An 18,996-nucleotide genomic window follows, 5' to 3' on the forward strand; every position below is an offset into this window, starting at 1 on the left:
GTTGTCAGTGTCATAGAATCCGTCTGTCATTATCAATGGGGCTTAACGATTTCCACTTTCTTCCTTTCTTCATTCCTCTCCCACTGGCGCTGTCCCCTTCACTCTTTTCCTAGTATTGTTCTGTCACACTGAACTACACTCCTGGAAATTGAAATAAGAACACCGTGAATTCATTGTCCCAGGAAGGGGAAACTTTATTGACACATTCCTTGGGTCAGATACATCACATGATCACACTGACAGAGCCACAGGCACATAGACACAGGCAACAGAGCATGCACAATGTCGGCACTAGTACAGTGTATATCCGACTTTCGCAGCAATTAAGGCTGCTATTCTCCCATGGAGACGATCGTAGAGATGCTGGATGTAGTCCTGTGGAACGGCTTGCCATGCCATTTCCAACTAGCGCCTCAGGTGGACCAGCGTTCGTGCTGGACGTGCAGACCGCGTGAGACGACGCTTCATCCAGTCCCAAACATGCTCAATGGGGGACAGATCCGGAGATCTTGCTGGCCAGGGTAATTGACTTACACATTCTAGAGCACGTTGGGTGGCACGGGATACATGCGGACGTGCATTGTCCTGTTGGGACAGCAAGTTTCCTTGCCGGTCTAGGAATGGTAGAACGATGGGTTCGATAACGGTTTGGATGTACCGTGCACTATTCAGTGTCCTCTCGACGATCACCAGAGGTGTACGGCCAGTGTAGGAGATCGCTCCCCACACTATGATGCCGGGTGTTGGCCCTGTGTGCCTATGTTGCATGCAGTCCTGATTGTGGCGCTCACCTGCACGGCGCCAAACACGCATACGACCATCATTGGCACCAAGGCAGAAGCGACTCTCAACGCTGAAGACGACACGTCTCCATTCGTCCCTCCATTCACGCCTGTCGCGACACCACAGGAGGCGGGCTGCACGATGTTGGGGGCGTGAGCGGAAGACGGCCTAACGGTGTGCGGGACCGTAGCCCAGCTTCATGGAGACGGTCGCGAATGGTCCTCGCCGATACCCCAGGAGCAACAGTGTCCCTAATTTGCTGGGAAGTGGCGGTGCGGTCCCCTACGGCACTGTGTAGGATCCTACGGTCTTGGCGTGCATCCGTGCATCGCTGCGGTCCGGTCCCAGGTCGACGGGCACGTGCACCTTCCGCCGACCACTGGCGACAACATCGATGTACTGAGGAGACCTTCCGCCCGACGCGTTGAGCAATTCGGCGGTACGTCCACCCGGCCTCCTGCATGCCCACTATACGCCCTCGCTCAAAGTTCGTCAACTGCACATACGGTTCACGTCCACGCTGTCGCGGCATGCTACCAGTGTTAAAGACTGCGATGGAGCTCCGTATGCCACGGCAAACTGGCTGACACTGACGGCGGTGGTGCACAAATGCTGCGCAGCTAGCGCCATTCGACGGCCAACACCGCGGTTCGTGGTGTGTCCGCTGTGCCGTGCGTGTGATCATTGCTTGTACAGCCCTCTCGCAGTTTCCGGAGCAAGAATGGTGGGTCTGATACACCGGTGTCAATGTGTTCTTTTTTCCATTTCCAGGAGTGTATGTTCCATTGCCACTTGCCCCTCTCACACACACTGCCATTATCTCCTTTGCTCTTTCTATAATACAACCACTATCTGCTATCTTCAAGTACTTATTACTTTTCCGTCTCTTTCCCACTACCACTGTCTCAGCAAAAGAAACGCGTATGTGTTCGCATGCTAAAATTATTAGGAAAATTGAAAAGTCGCTGAGGAAGGAAGAAAAAGGCAGCTGGTACCCCACTTTTCAATCAGGGTGTTTCAAAACAGGAGTATACTAACGTTTTATGTACTCCGATAAGATAATTTTTTCGCTAGTTCCCTTGTTTTCCCTGCTACAGCAGGGCATGTTACTCATATGAAGAGAACTTTATTGGTCAGTAAAGTTTTAGACCTCAGACTGGAGTTTACGTGCACAAAAATTTTGTTGTGCTTCAATACAACAACATCGGGTTCCCAGAAACGTTCAGACGATAACGGAGACACTTTACAGCATATTTCTACGTGCTACGTCAATTTATGATCTACGTTTTCGCCTCACACCGGATATTTAGTGCGTATTTTATGTGTACAGTTAGGTAACTTTGAACCTCTGCATCTCGAAAACAGATAAAGATGTCAAGAAAACTTTAGGAGAGAACCATGATTTGGGGTGCTCCTCGATAACGGACAAATATTTTTGAAAACAGAAAATGTTACGTCTGCATAAATGCCTAGAGAATTTACCGCTAAAATGTGAGCAATTTGTTGCGGTCATCTATTATTTAGATTTCGCCTCACATCGAACTTTACGTGCGTATTTTACGTGTACGAGGGTGGTTTTTAAAGTTCTTGGAACGGAATAAAAAAAAAAGTACTTACATCATTGAAACTTTTTTTATTTTTCATTGTAGTCTCCTCGTAGATTAATGCACTTGGTCCAACGATGTTCCAGTGCCTTGATCCCATCTCGAAAATGAGTTTCCTCCAGGCCTGCAAAATACAGGGTGTTTCAAAATGAATATAAGGATTTTAAGGCTTTATAGGATTTGTTACGTTCGTCTTACAAATATAAATAATACCTCAAATGAAAGAGCAATTTAAACAGTTTTGTTTGTATCCTTTACGCAAAGGGAAGAGACTGGAACGACCAAGAGTGACTGAAGAACGTGCTGAACCAGTGAGTGCCTTTCACGCGTAGCACCAAGAAATCAGTTCGCATGGCTAGTCGTGATTTAGCGTTTCCAGAGATGTCTCTGTGGAGCCCTTTAAGGAGACGCTTACAACTGCGTCCTTGTCTGCAGTTGTTACAAGCTGTAAAAGGCCTACAGCGTATGGTTTGTGTGTCAACTTAGCAAACAAAACGTTGCCGCATGACGATGAAGATATTCTGGATCGTGTCTTCGCCGGCCGGTGTGGCCGAGCGGTTCTAGGCGCTTCAGTTTGGAACCACGTTACCGCAACGGTTGCAGGTTCGAATCCTGCCTCGGGAATGGATGTGTGTGATGTCCTTAAGGTTAGTTAGGTTTAAGTAGTTCTAAGTTCTAGGGGACTGATGACATAAGATGTTAAGTCCCATAGCGCTCAGAGCCATTTTTGATCGTGTCTTCTTCGGTGATGACTTGGCATTTCATCTAAGTGAACACTTGTAAGAAAAACTGTGTTAGTTGCTTTTTCATTTTATGTGTTATTTATAACTGTAAGTTGACTTTAATAAATGCCACAAAGCCTTAGAGCCGGTACATTCATTTTGAAACGCCCTGCAGTTGTCAATTCCGGCTGTCAATTCTTCGTTCGAAGTGAATCTTCGTCTACTAAAAAAAATTTTCATTTTTGCGGAGGAATGGACGTAGCCATATCAGGTGAATAAGGCGGGTGTGGCAACGATTCATTCCTTAGTTCGTGTAATTTTGCCATGGCGACGGCGCGTGAGGGCGCCCATTGTCTTGATGGAAGATGGCTTTCTTCCTTGCTAAACCTAGCCTTTTTTCGCGTATCTTTGTTGCAATTTGTCCAGGAGGTTAGCACAGTATTCTCCTGTAACTGCTTGCCCAGTGGCGAGGTAAACTACAAATATAATCCCCTTCGCATCCCAGAACACTGATGCCATGACCTTTCCCGCCGAACGAATTGTCTTTGCTTTGTTTGGTGGTGGAGAATCAGCATGTTTCCACTGCTTTGACTGTTGTTTTGTGTCTAGGGTGTAGTAGTGCACGCAAGCTTCATCTGTGGTCACAAACCGGCGCAAAAATCTTCTTCTTTTCTCCTAAAACGGGCCAAACATTACTCCGATATGTCCATTCTCACGAGTTATTGATCTAGCGTCAAGCGTCGCGGCACCCATCTTGCAGATAATTCTTTCATTTCTAATTTTTTTTTTTCAGTTAACATTTGATATACCCTTTCAGATGATATCTGGCAAGCACGAGCAATTTCACGCACTTTCAATCGGCGATCCTCCATGACCATTTTGTGCATCTTTGCCGACCACTGTGCGGATCATCATCTAAGCTCTTTTGACGAAATTTAAATTCATTTGTCTACTTGCAAATAGTGGAATATGAAAGAACAGAGTCCCCCAGTGGATACTGGAAATCGGAATGACTGTTCTTTACTTTCATACCTTTCTTTACGAATTACTTAATCACTGCTCGAATCTCGATTTTTTTCCATCTTCGCAAACCACTGCTCAGGAACAACAACAGAGCCACGTCGCCGCCACAGCACTCTTCCAATAGCACTGACGTGGCACGTGTTTACAGGCAACAATCTAATGAATACCACGTGAACAACTTGTTGTGCTAGCTCTGACCTCTCCTGGTGATTCTGTGAACTTTTCAAACAACTCTCGTATAGGTAGAGTAACTTTGAACCTCTGTGCCGCGGAAATAAATAAAGATATCAAGAAAATTCTCAAGATTGTTAGAGAGCGGGATCGTATGAATATATCGTCAAAAACTGTAGCCACTTGCCGTGTATAGTCGTTTTGGAATTCGCGGTTCGATTTTGTTATCCAAAACTAATATTTTTTGGATTTTCTCTGGAACGGCCCACGAACAAAATAGTCCTTCAGTAAGCCCCTCAAGGCGCAGCGTAGACCATATCAAATGCAAAAAGAACCAAATGTTGTGCTCCATGTGCATAAGCTGGAGGAAGAGTGTAATATTCAAACTTAAACCTTGTACAGTAGAATAGTGGCACTAAGACAACCCTTCTGTTGGGTATGTAAATTGTTCGTAGCCCAAAGGCTATCCAAAACATTTTATACTACCTTTTTATCTCCAGTAGAACCGGAGGAATGAGCTGACATTTTGGAACATTAGAAGTGTTGAAAAAGCCTTAAATTACTTTTAAGAAGGTTATGGATCATAGAGCAGCATCGTGTAGTGTCATTTTGGAAGAAAGTTATATCAGCTGATAAAAATAATGTCATTGAAACTCCGCTTCTGACCACGGGCCGAGCTGTCTAAGGCGCTGCAGTCATGGGCGGTGCGGCTGATCCCGGCGGAGGTTCGAGTCCTCCCTCGAGTATGGGTGTGTGTGTTTGTCCTTAGGATAATTTAGCTTAAGTAGTGTGTAAACTTAGGGACTGATGACCTTAGCAGTTAAGTCCCATAAGATTTCACACACATCTGATGACGGGATAGGCCCCAGACTCGGTCATCTGCAACGTTAACTGGACTATAAATAAAAACTGTGTTTGTATTAATTCTAGGATATCAGAGTTTCTTAAATGAAATTTAGCTGACTTATATCATAATGAAAAAATGTGTGTTCACGAAGATTCTTGCCGTTTCTGTCTGAAATTTGGCTTCTCTCTCTCTCTCTCTCTCTCTCTCTCTCTCTCTCTCTCTCTCTCTCTTGTAGGAACGTAGTCAGTTATTGCTTTAAACAAGATCTTTGCAATATACTCAGTTGCCTGTTCCGCACTAATTTTATTTGGACCACTTCTCAATCGTTCATAATACCTAAAATTAAAAGAACAAAGAAAAATCTCTAATTCTGCTTGGTGTTTATTGTAGGAAAGACCGTTTGAAAATCTTAGAAACAATAATTGAACTACTATTGAACCGTCTGAGACACAATCATTAATTGTCCCCACTGATAAGAACTTCTCTGTCTACAAATGCACCGCGGTTTCTTTTTTGTGTAACATGAACTATTTATTATCTACACTTTTAATTTCATAAACCTTCAGTTTTCTTAACAAACGGTTATTTACTCTGCGAAGTGTCTTAGATGTCTTACACAAATACTGACTGATGCTTCTTTTATGATTAGTGTTTGTAAAATTTCTTGGGTGAACGTATAAATATTATTGCATATTAAGCAACCGCTTTGAAATCCGGCTTGTGATCGAGTAAGACCATCAGGATAGGACCCTGAGCGAACCTTTACTAAAGATGTCAAGAAATGCTCAGTAAACACCTCTGTAACCATTTTTATCAACTTATCACTTTTTATAGTGGGGTTTAAAGATATTTTATTTAAATTTTCTAGAATAATTCCATGATTTAATGGTTATTGGATATTTCGGAAACGATACTTAGTAAGTAGCAAGAAGGTTTTAGTATTGTATTGGAACTTAAACTTCATGTGAACGTGTATTTCTTTAGGTAAGTTGTTATTTTCTTGGGTTCAGGAGAAGAACAAGGATACAGTTTCGTATCATAAACTTTTGGAAGTTGTCTTTTCAGAATACAAATTTGCTACATGTGGATTTTTGTTTGTTAACTTTCTATTCATACCGTTAGATATTTCATCTCGTTCAGAGAGCTTCCGTTTAGTTTCTTATGCTCCGTAAAGACCTAAGTCTGTTGTGTGGCCCCGGCGGAGGCTCGAGTCCTCCCTCGGGCATGGGTGTGTGTGTTTGTCCTTAGGATAATTTAGGTTAAGCAGTGTGTAAGCTTAGGGACTGATGGCCTTAGCAGTTAAGTCCCATAAGATTTCACACACATTTGATTTTGTTTTGTGGCAAAGACAGTGTTCAACTTGCATAATACGGCATAGGCAGAAAGACCGGACGCTCTCACACTGTAAAAGCTGGCGCCACTGCAATATCAAACAATGACGCACGCCAAAAATTATCGATGGTAAGTGCTAATTATAAACTGGTGGTGTAGCATTTTCTCTGGCCCTTTATTGTTTGACACAAGAGGGAACGGGATTCCGCACAGAATTTAAGCAAAAACCTTCAACTCGGTTTACGTGGTTATCTGCTAATTTAATCTTAGTTGCTTCCTTAATAACATTCTTCCAATAGCGGGAAGTGCATGCCAGAATCTCAGTGTTGTTTTTTCCAGAGGATGACCGGTGTGAAGACAACGTTCTGCAATTGCAGAAGAGTTCCGCTGTTGTAAGCGTGTATGGTGCTTACGCCCAGTGCACCGATCCACTACGGTTCTGTCGGTCTCACCGTTGTGTGACGTGCCACAGCTGTAGTGGAGACGGTAGACACGCGCTTTACACAAACTAGGATCATCCTTTCCAGACCCTGAAATTGGGCCTTGGTTTTAAAAGGCTGTTAAAACACACACTTCATATCATGATTCACAGAATACGACCAGTCCTTCTGGCATAAGGCAAAAGCGCCAGACTTCGGTGTCACTTCGTTATTTTCATCATCATCCGGTCCATGATTGGCCGAAAGCATAAGGCGCTTCTGATCTTTCACTAAAACCACTCTTGCGAAAGGTGACTTCTAGGTGGGCTAACTAAGCTGACGTGCATTGACGGTCTGGGATGACATGGGCCATGTGAACGAAGTACCCCTTGACGTTGAGCCGCATAGTGAAAACTGTTAGTCTGACGATACGAATCAGTTAAGTTGGCTTCCTATAAACTACGTGGCCCAAGATACCATCAACTTTCCTCCTGACAAAGGAAAGAAAGGCTTCCATTCTTTTCTGCCTCTCTCTAGAAGCAAGCATTCGGATGGATTGAATTCAGGTGTTCTGAAAAGTCGTTCTAATTCTCACTGCTACGATGATGTGAAGCAAACGGTTCTCAGATATATACTCTGCGTATTTTCGATCGTGAATTTCGATTATTTAAATCTAGACTTAACGCAAGTAACCACGTTTGGCAACAGTCACCGAAAGAACATATAACACGAAAACCTCCGTTAATATATTCGTAAATAATGAAGAAAACGACTGTAATTTTGTTTAGTTATAACTGAAATAGCTAAATAAACTCGCATTTGGTAATGAGAAACCGTAATAGAACGTCTTATTGAATGTAAACACAGTTTACTTGGTTGACAGCTGCCAAAATCAAACTTTCCGCCGGTAGCGTGCCTTGCACCCGTAGCAGATCGGCGCCAGGGATCTAATAGCGCACGCCACAATTCACGAGGGCTGGCACATACCACGACAAATACGCAAATTCGCCTGATAAAACACTACCCGCATACGTAAACGCACAACCCCCCAAAAGAACACGTAAAACACGTGTAATAACAATACAGTAAATAAGATGGAGTAAATAATAACTACTGTTGATAAGCCGTCAACAATCTCAGCATAACTAGCAATCACGCTTCATTCAAATTACATTTATTTTTAAGGAAAGCAAGCCCTGAGAAATGTTTGTCACAGAATAGGAAGAAATTACAATTGAGTATGTATGAAATGCTTTCAGTCTTTACGGGGAGAGCGTTTGGCGTTGCTGCTATTCTGTGCCTGTGTTCGTTGGGTTGTGACGTCAGCGGCGATTCTGGCGGCGTATTTATAGTATTTCCAACAGTCATGGGTTTGCGAAGAGTATCCCCTTCCTTAGTTAATGATTCTCCGTTCGTTCCTTTGGTCACAGGCCGGTTAAACGTAGTAGTAGCAGTAGTAGTAGTTGTTGTGTACATCGAAGTTCTTATATGCTCGTCAGTGACATCTCTTATACTTATGGCTCCGTCATCAACGTCCCATACACAGTTTAAAAACTGTATCAAATTCAATTCCACGCGCCGAGCGCGACATTACAGTCCCTACACTTTTAGCTATCACGATCGCGAATATACAGTTCCGGCGAAAACAATGCCACACTTCACAGTCATTGCAAGTTTCCACGGCGACAGTTAATGTTTTATCGCGCGGCAATTCATTAAGCAGCAAAAAAGACAGTTAACTCGAAAGCATATTAATTTGTGCAGTTCGGTTAGCTGCAAACAGTTCAGTTCTCACGCGACGATCACAGTCTATTCGCACAAGCATTTTCTCTGCTGTTTATAGTACTTCGCGGAACTCTCAGTATTCACAGTATTAACGTTTTCTTTCATAAAGTGCATGTTAAAGTTTAGTGTAAGCCGTGACTGAAAAATAAGAACGCGGCCATGAATTTTCGTGTGATTCTGTGTAGCACGATTACACAATATAAACCGCGCGCTCGTCACGACACTGCACACTTTCGAGTATCTTTACTGTCCGACTGCAACTATCGATACCGCATCTCAGTTTATACAACAGTGCTGCACTTGGCGTTTCTACACGGCGCATTACACATAAGCATCACAAAAATGAAACAAGCATTGAAACTTTTCCTACTCCGTTACAAGCAGATTTGTAGCAATATAAATAAAGCAAAACATAGCAACGCTTCATGTTACAGACTGCCGCCGACTTCAGAGCACGTTTCTCGAAATCTTCCTTTAACTTATTGGCGGTAATGGGTGTCAAAAGGGCTTAACATCGCAACTCCATCTGTCTGTTCGTAGAACCGGTCATTGAATAAAAAGTAAGTGGGAGTCAACACATGCAGAAATGGGTTCGTTAATCATTTCAGACTTGAATTTTCTCTGCAGGAAGGAAAATTTTTCTGTACGTGGTAATGCTTTTAGATGATTTTTTAAATGATTTTAGACGCAAAATTTATTCAAAAATATATACCCGTTTTCAAAACATGCTTTGCATGTTTGGCTCCCTTTAATGCCGAAATAATCTCTGTTGTAATAAATAATAAAATGATCATACAACAGTTACCATTCAAAATACAAATAGCAGTATTCAGTTATACAGTGGAATATAGCGAACCAAACTGATTTCTGTATTTTTTCTGGTGGTCACGAGCTGCTCTTACTGCTACATTGACTTGCTGATATTTTCATAGTGATGTCCAGCAGTTAGCAGCACTTGCGCATGATGAAAAAGTTGAACTTTCACAGATGTGTACTTCCGGTTTCCATTGAGAAAAAATACTTCTGTTGCACCTAACAAGGAGACATCCTCATTGGCACGACAGATTTTTTGAAACTGTCTATATAAGTTCAAATCCCATGTATCAAACACTGCAGTTGTTCGTTCTGGTGGACACCCCCCCCCGTTTGCGAGTAATAGACGAAAAAAATTCGGAATTTTGTGTGACACTCAGTAGCGTTAAAAATTGTATTTTATATTTTGGTTCCGTAGTGTAATGGATAAGATAACAGCTTTGCATGCACGAAGTTGTGGGTTCGAATTTTGTCAGGGGACAAATTTTTGTTTTTTGTGTTTAAATCTTTATCGAAATGACTTTGTCTGAATTTTTTATTCAATGAATTGATTTAAAAGTAATTTTTTAATTCCATTCCCGTGCCTCATAGTTTCAATCATAATATTAACTTCTTCATTCCCCTCATTTTTCTTCCTATCATTCTTTCTGCACTTGAATCTTTATTCATGTGTTTTTAATTACTTTTATGTATCAACTTCAATTTAATTTACATTGTTTTATCACCCTGTTTTTTCGTCCACATTATTGTGGTTGTTATATCTATGTCTCATTTTGATTGAATTTCGTTTTGCTTATAAACCTGTTTTTTCATTTAAATTTTCATATGCGTTATTTTCTCCATAGCGCATTAAGTATTTAAGTTATTTTTTATTTTTCTATGACGATTATCGTGTAAAAAAATTTCCCATCTCATAAAAAAAATACATTTTTCAGACGATTACACACCTATAGATAGATTATTTCGCCTTTAGGTTTTTAACTGATAGCTCGGAGTTTTCATATAATTGAATATTGTAGTAGATAAATATTCCGAATTGAAAGAGAATGAAAAGAAAAAATGAATCAAATGAAAAATTCCCATACAGTGATTAAAATTATGTGACAAAGGAATAGAAATAAATAAAATATATTTAAACCAATTAATTGACTAAAAAGAATGATCGAAGTCATTATTTCGATGAAGATTAAAAATTAAAAAAATTCATGCACCAAACGAGATTCGAACCCACAACCTGCTGCATGCGAAGCTGTGATCCTATCAATTGCACCACAGAATCATACTATATAAAGCAGCTTTAATAATGATATTCAGTATTACAGAAATTTAGTTTTTTTTCTTCAATTACTCGCAAACGAGGGCCGACCAGGATGAATGGCTGCAGTGTGCGATACCTGGAGCTTAGCCTACATCAGCGAATAGATGGTTTCAAAAAGTTGATCGCACCGCTGTGGACGTCTCCTTGTAGGGCACAGTAAAAGTGTATGTACATAATTGTAGCCAGAAGGTGTGAAAGAGTTATTTCAAAACCACTGATGTCCCAACTCAAATGTATGTAAATGTTCAAGATGAAATTACGCGTCTTCCCTGACTTCCGCAATCATTGGATCTATATATTATCGAACCATTGATTTCTGTATTGGAAAAGTAGTTGGAATCCCGTCATCGTCTTTCAGTATCTGTGAAACAGGTCTACATCTACATTTATACTCCGCAAGCCACCCAACGGTGCGTGGCGGAGGGCACTTTACGTGCCACTGTCATTACCTCCCTTTTCTGTTCCAGTAGCGTATGGCTCGCGGGAAGAACGACTGCCGGAAAGCCTCCGTGCGCGCTCTAATCTCTCGAATTTTACATTCGTGATCTCCTCGGGAGGTATAAGTAGGGGGAAGCAATATATTCGATACCTCATCCAGAAACGCACCCTCTCGAAACCTGGACAGAGCGCCTGTCTTGCAGAGTTTGCCACTTGAGTTTGCTAAACATCTCCGTAACGCTATCACGCTTACCAAATGACCCTGTGACGAAACGCGCCGCTCTTCTTTTGATCTTCTTTATCTCCTCCGTCAACCCGATTTGGTACGGATCCCACACTGATGAGCAATACTCAAGTATAGGTCGAACGAGTGGTTTGTAAGCCACCTCCTTTGTTGATGGACTACATTTTCTAAGGACTCTCCCAATGAATCTCAACCTGATACCCGCCTTACCAACAATTAATTGTATATGATCATTCCACTTCAAATCGTTCCGCACGCATACTCCCAGATATTTTACAGAAGTAACTGCTGCCAGTGTTTGTTCCGCTATCATATAATTATACAATAAAGGATCCTTCTGTCTATGTATTTGCAATACATTACATTTGTCTATGTTAAGGGTCAGTTGCCACTCCCTGCACCAAGTGCCTATCCGCTGCAGATCTTCCTGCATTTCGCTACAATTTTCTAATGCTGCAACTTCTCTGTATACTACAGCATCATCCGCGAAAAGCCGCATGGAACTTCCGACACTATCTGATAGGTCATTTATACGTATTGTGAAAAGCAATGGTCCCATAACACTCCCCTGTGGCACGCCAGAGGATACTTTAACGTCTGTAGACGTCTCTCCATTGAGAACAACATGCTGTGTTCTATTTGCTAAAAAGTCTTCAATCCAGCCACACAGCTGGTCCGATATTTCGTAGGCTCTTACTTTGTTTGTCAGGCGAAAGTGCGGAACTGTATCGAACGCCTTCCGGAAGTCAAGGAAAATGGCATCTACCTATGAGCCTGTATCTAATACTTTCTGGGTCTCATGAACAAATAAAACGAGTTGGGTCCCACACGATCGCTGTTTCCGGAACCCATGTTGATTCCTACAGAGGAGATTCTGGTTTTCGAGAAACGACATGATATGTGAGCATAAAACATGTTCTAAAATTCTACAACAGATCGACGTCAGAGACATAGGTCTATAGTTTTGCGCATCTGCTCGACGATCCTTCTTGAAGACTGGGACCTCCTGTGCTCTTTTCCAATCATTTGGAATCTTCCGTTCCTCTAGAGACTTGCGGTACACGGCTGGGGGGCAAGTTCTTTCGCGTACTCTGTGTAGAATCGAATTGGTATCCCGTCAGGTCCAGTGGACTTTCCTCTGTTGAGTGGTTTCAGTTGCTTTTCTATTCCTTGGACACTTATTTCAACAGTCTAATTACAAGCAGTGCTCTAAAATCAGACGAATAAGTTTGTTATTACAGGTATTTAACGTCAGGAAACTTGGTGCTATTTTTCAGTGGCAAAGGTAGTCGCGCACCTTACTAGGCGGGTCGGTGCGTCCGCCTGTGGATGCCGCGCGCCTGGCCACTTGTTTTGTTTTCTCGCCACGGCGGGTGCCGGGCCGCCGCTGCGCGCAGTGCGCCACTGCCCGGGTAGCCGGCTATCTAATCTGCGCCTCCATGCCGGCTCTGTCCCTGCAGCGCTCTGATACACTCTCTCTCTCCCTGCTGTGTTGCAGAGTCAGCCGCTCTCGCCTAGTCCCGCCTTCCAGCCGGCACAGACGACACAGCCATGGCTTTCGCGGGCCTCAAGAAGCAGATCAACAAAGCCAACCAGGTAAGGCCGCCTGCCGCTCGTACCGCCTCGCCCACTTCTCATGCTCCTGTAACTCACTGGCAAGCACCATAGTCGGATATATCCATCGTGACTGACAGGCAGTGACATACACTTTGGGAGACCGCTTCCACTCTACGTTCTCGGAGGAGGATTTGAATGTGAAAGACGGCGATATCCTACACTGCTGACTTGTACTTTTTTTATTATTTTCTGTGTGCACAGATCAATAGGTGGGTCGCGTATATTCTGTTACGTGATTACCTAACTCCTTGTGTCCATTTTAGTCAACTGTATTGGACTGTAAATGTTCATTGACATGGTATGTTCCTATGTCTTTTTACACCGCAACTGTTACACAAAGTGGTACAAAAATAGCTGTATAATGTATGGGTCAAACCAAGAATGAAATGTTAAATAAGTGTTGTCTGAACTGCTTTATTTCCGAGTTTTTTGGAACACGTGAGGCAATAGTGACACTACGACTTATCTTAGAAGCTAGATTAAGGAAAAGCAAACGTACGTTTCTAACATTTGTTGACTTAGAGAAAGTTTTTGACAATGTTGACTGGAATACTCTCTTTCAAATTCTGAAGGAGGCGACGGTAAAATACAGGGAGCGAAAGGATATTTACAATTTGTACAGAAACCAGATGGTAGTTCTAAGAGTCGAGGGACATGAAAGGGAAGCAGTGGTTGGGAAGGGAGTGAGACAGGGTGGTAGCCTCTCCCCGATGTTATTCAATCTGTATATTGCGCAAGCAGTGAAGGAAACAAAGGAAAAATTCGGAGTGGGTATTAAAATCCACGGAGAAGAAATAAAACTTTGAGGTTAGCCGATAACATTGTAATTCTGTCAGACACAGCAAAGGACTTGGAAGAGCAGTTGAACGGAATGGACAGTGTCTTGAAAGGAGGATATAAGAGGAACATCAACAAAAGGAAAAAGAGGATAATGGAATGTAGTCGAAGTAAGTCGGGTGATGCTGAGGGAATTAGATTAGGAAATGAGACAAAGTAGTAAAGGAGTTTTGCTATTTGGGGAGTACAATAACTGATGGTGGTCGAAGTAGAGAGGATATAAAATGTAGACTGGCAATGGCAAGGAAATCGTTTCTGAAGAAGAAAAATTGGTTAACATCGAGTATAGATTTAAGTGTCAGGAAGTCGTTTCTGGAAGTATTTGTATGGGGCGTAGCCATTTATGGAACGTGGACGATAACTAGTTTGGACAAGAAGAGAATAGAAGCTTTCGAAATGTGGTCCTAAAGACGAATTCTGAAGATTAGATGGGTAGATCGTATAACTAATGAGGAGGTATTGAATAGCATTGGGGAGAAGAGGAGTTTGTGACACAACTTGACTAGGAGAAGGGATCGGTTGGTAGGACATGTTCTGAGGCATCAAGGGATCACCAATTTAGTATTGGAGGTCAGCGTGGAGGGTAAAAATCGTAGAGGGAGACCAAGAGATGAATACACTAAACAGATTCAGAAGGATGTAGGTTGCAGTAGGTACTGGGAGATGAAGAAGCTTGCACAGGATAAAGTAGCACGGAGAGCTGCATCAGGACTTAAGACCACAACAATAACAATAACAGCGATGTATAATGTCACTTGTCGTAGGCATTTCAGCGTGGACCAGTAGAGTCTGTTGGCGCGTCGTATTCCCCTGATTACTGAGTGTTGTTAGTCGACAGTGGCCCTGCATATTTCAGTCTGGAGGCAAGAGGGTATCTCAAAAGTTCTTCATCCCGATAAGTGTACAGGTCGGGCAGGGCCAGTTCTTTGGTCCGCCAGATCTCCTGGTCCTCACCTCTGGAGTTCTGCCTTTGGGGCCGCCTCACAGACATTGTATATGGCCTTGTAATTGAGACAGTAGAACAACTGCCGGCTGTGTGGCCGTGGGGTTCTAGGCGCTTCAGTCTGGTACCGCGTGACCGCTACGGTCGCAGGTTCGAATCCTGCCTCGGGCATGGCTGTGTGTGATGTCCTTAGGTTTGTTAGGTTTAAGTAGTTCTAAGTCTAGGGGACTGATGACCACAGATGTTAAGTCCCATAGTACTCAGAGCCATCTGAACTTTATTTTTTCCGCAACTACAGTAGCGAACTGAAAGTAATTGTGCAGAATGAGATGGAGCCTGCAGCATTCCGAAAGTAGCAAGAAGTCGAGCACGTCACTGTCTTCATCTGCATGGACATCATTTTGAATATGAGGTGTGGTAATTTCATAGTATGTAGTTGAGTTGAATTTCGGCTCCGTTCGTGTACTTTCTTTCTGAGAAGAATTAATTTTGTGCTGTTTGTGTTGCACTTGTGATCCATACTTTACTACATAACTGTGAAATAAAGCCATTTCAGACAAAACTTTATTTAATTTTTTTTACTCTTATTTTGATGCGTACATTACACATGCGAAATGTGTACAGTTACTTTTCGATCACTTTGTATATCAGTTACTGTTGCTTTAACCCGTCTTAAGTTTACTGAATATGTTAAGAGTGTTTTACACCAGACGCATTTCGCTTTTATGTACAAAGCATCTTCAGTGGTCATTCTGGAAATATGCTACACTTAATATGTTTCTAAATTTTGCTCCTGATTGATTAAAATAGTTTTTATTTATAAGTTTGCCGTACAATTTACTGACGGTGTTAACACCTCTTGTTTACTGAACTCCACTGCCTTTTCTGTCGTTGTCAAAGGAGGATGGAGTCTAAACAAACCGGTTACACAATGACGATCACTAGTTTTCGCCTTTTACAACCCCTCTTTTTCATTCGTCGCACTAGCGTTTTTTACACGTGATGTGAAGCTTACAAAAGTTCTCTTCGTAAAAATAGTATTGTAGTTTCAACTTTTCCGCACTCAGCACAATGTTTTTGTTTGTTCATTTGTTTTTCGTATTGGGTGTGTTTATTCCATCCTTGTCAATGCATTTTTTTTTTACAGTTCCATATTTGTGTGTTTGTGTGTGTGTGTGAGAGAGAGAGAGAGGGGGGGGGGAGGCGGTGGTATGGAGGGGGGGGGGGGATTGCATTCATAACGTTTGCAATACACAGAATGACCAATGAAAATCCTTTGTAAATAAAAGCGAAATGCCTCTGGTGAAAGACGCATTTAAATTTCATTTGGCCCAACACGGAGAGAAACAGTAATCATTGTGAAGAGTTTGAAGCTCATTCACCTCTGCTAGTGCAACCTGTGCTTCGCATCTCGTTTGGTTTCTGGACACTTCCAACATGCTTCCAGGATAGTAAAATCGATTTTTACTTTTTAGTTCGATCTTTCACGATAAGTTTTAGTCGGGAAGTACTAGTGACATGGGAATTTGTAATTCAGGTTGTAGTCAGACCTTTCTGTGTCACTTTTAGAGTTTTTTACTTCACTGTGTGAAAGATATAATCATTTACATGGATGGGCCGTATCAGCTTCAAATTATTTACTCATTAATAATTCACCACTCGTTTACTATGTAAGTTACGTAATCACTAATCTATGCTAATAGTTTGTAGAGTGGAGCATTTATTTTTTCTGAATAAGAATGGTTTTATTGTGTTTTGATTCACTATGAATACTGATTTATTTTGTTCTAAAAAAATCACAGATGCGCCTTTTTTTCTTCACTACACTCGATTCAGTCTCTGAAGTTTTCTACTCAATTAAAAAAAAATTGTTTCCGCAAGTAATATAACTTCATGGATATTCGGTATGTTGTTAACGCTGTGCTATATAATAAATAAAACCGAATGCTGATCATATCACTGCTGTTTCAGACGTAACAAATGTCGAATATTTCTAGGATGAAGAACGACTTAAGGATGTTTCTTCTAGAATTATCGTCGACTTCCAGATATCTATCAAGCTTCTCCTACAGCCTATGTGCTATTCTCGATCGCTTCTCGTTTCACTTTACCCCTAATTTCATTAAGCTATTTCGCAATAAGTGCATAATCTATTCATTCTCTACTATATTTCTTCTGCTATTTGATCATAGTACGGAGCTAATTATACTACTCATGATGTCAGTGATTGAAGTAAAGAGCAGCTATGAAAGTAAAGTAACTGTGTGTCTGAGGACGCTACACGACTTTGGACATCACAGTGCAAGAAACGACGTTACCGCTAAATACAAGGACTAGTTTTCATCCTTGTGGCGTGAACTACCAACTGAGCAGGCAATACGTCGAAACCAGGTCACTCAACAGATACCGTCGAAACATAACAGAGCGGAACGAAATATACTAGGGCTATTACCGTGTATTTTAAGACACAGATGTATTGATACAAAGTGACCTGTCTCATGTATATTAGTTTTATCCACATAACGTGGCATTTGAAGAAAAAAAAGGGCTGAGCAAGAGGACTGCAAATTGCCTAAGAATGACCCTGCAGAGGATAAAGTGCCTTGAAGACTTTCCAGGAAGTGGACTCAGCGATCACCATATGAAGTACAATGAGCTATATAATGCCGTAATACTGAAAACAAGGTTCTGAATGTAGATTTGTGTAAATTTGTGCATAGTTTTATAGTTTTCTTGTCCATTCGCAGAACAAGCAAATTACTTTCCAAACTTTTTTCTTTTGTTTTCTTGTCCATTCGCAGAACAAGCAAATTACTTTCCAAACTTTTTTCTTCGATTTCAGTACATAAGTGTTGTCTACCTCACGTTGAACAGGTAAGTCAGTTACTGCAGTGGTATGTTACTCTGCTGCTGGCCGAGGTGGCCGAGCGGTTCTAGTCGCTACAGTCTGGAACCGCGTGACTGCAATGGTCGCAGGTTCGAATCCTGCCTCGGACATGGATGTATGTGATGTCATTAGGTTAGTTATGTTTAAGTAGTTCTAAGTTCTAGGGGACTGATGACCTCAGAAGTTGTCCCATAGTGCTCAGAACCATATTACTCTGCTACATTTTCGGACTATCCCAGGCGTCTTGTATTGATGAGCCGTCAACTTTCTCTCTCTCTCTCTCTCTCTCTCTCTCTCTCTCTCCTCTCTCCTCTCTTTCTCTCTCTACGTCGTATACTCCCTGCTGTTACATAGCTGGTCTACATACAGTTCAGTGCACTCAACAGCCTTGCAGTTTCTTCATCATTATTTGACTTACGATGTGCAAGAAGTAGGCACCGGCATAGACAATATGCCTCCTACAATGTGGCTGCAATAAGAATAGTGGAAGGAAGGTCAAGGTTTCCGGTACCATTGACAACGAGGTCGTTAGAGACAGAAAATAGCCTTAGATTGGGAGAGGATAAGGAAGCAAATTACATGTTGTTTTCTTCGAGGGAACTATCCTGACATTTGCCTTAAGCGAGTTAGAGAAACCACGAAAAACTTACATCCGTATGATCGATAGGGGATTTCAGCCGTCATTCTCCGTACGAGTCGAGTCTAGTGTCTTAACTTGCGCGCTTCTTTGTAAGATTAGAATATCACAACGGGCCTACAACTGCCCTATATTGCCGCTTGGGGATGCCAAAAATTAAATAAATTACCGTCCTGTCTCATTGACACACATATGTTGGAGAACCGTGGAACATATTCTAAGCTCAAACGTTGGCATGACAGCAGTATGAATTTCGAAAATATCGATCATGCGAGCCCCAGCTTGCACTTTTTTCCACGTGATATCATGAAAGCCATGTGTCAAGGGAACCAGGTTGTAAATTATTTCCTGGCTATGGCTGTGTTCTCGTCAAGTGGCTGTCGGCCTGAGCCAGTATCCGGGGAAAGGTGTTGGTTCAAATGTCTCTGAGCACCATGCGACTTAACTTCTGAGGTTATCAGTCGCCTAGAACTTAGAACTAATTAAACCTAACCAACCTAAGGACATCACACATACCCATGCCCGAGGCAGGATTCGAACCTGCGACCGTAGCGTTCGCTCGGTTCCAGACTGTAC

At 42.1% G+C, this 18,996-nt stretch overlaps 1 protein-coding gene across 30 annotated transcripts in view; it reads left to right on the forward strand.

Annotated features, from left to right (window-relative positions):
• Window positions 1-18,996, forward strand: part of LOC126281877 (endophilin-A) — a 720,509-nt gene that overhangs the window by 340,809 nt on the left and 360,704 nt on the right. For all 30 annotated transcript variants that reach the window (XM_049981167.1, XM_049981169.1, XM_049981172.1 and 27 more), the window contains one exon: window positions 12,998-13,095. In XM_049981167.1, the coding sequence (XP_049837124.1) occupies window positions 13,051-13,095 (45 nt within the window). In that variant the 5' untranslated portion in view covers window positions 12,998-13,050. The remainder of the gene's footprint in view (window positions 1-12,997; window positions 13,096-18,996) is intronic.

This window comes from Schistocerca gregaria, chromosome 7, assembly GCF_023897955.1.
Source record: "Schistocerca gregaria isolate iqSchGreg1 chromosome 7, iqSchGreg1.2, whole genome shotgun sequence".
NCBI lineage: Eukaryota > Metazoa > Arthropoda > Insecta > Orthoptera > Acrididae > Schistocerca > Schistocerca gregaria.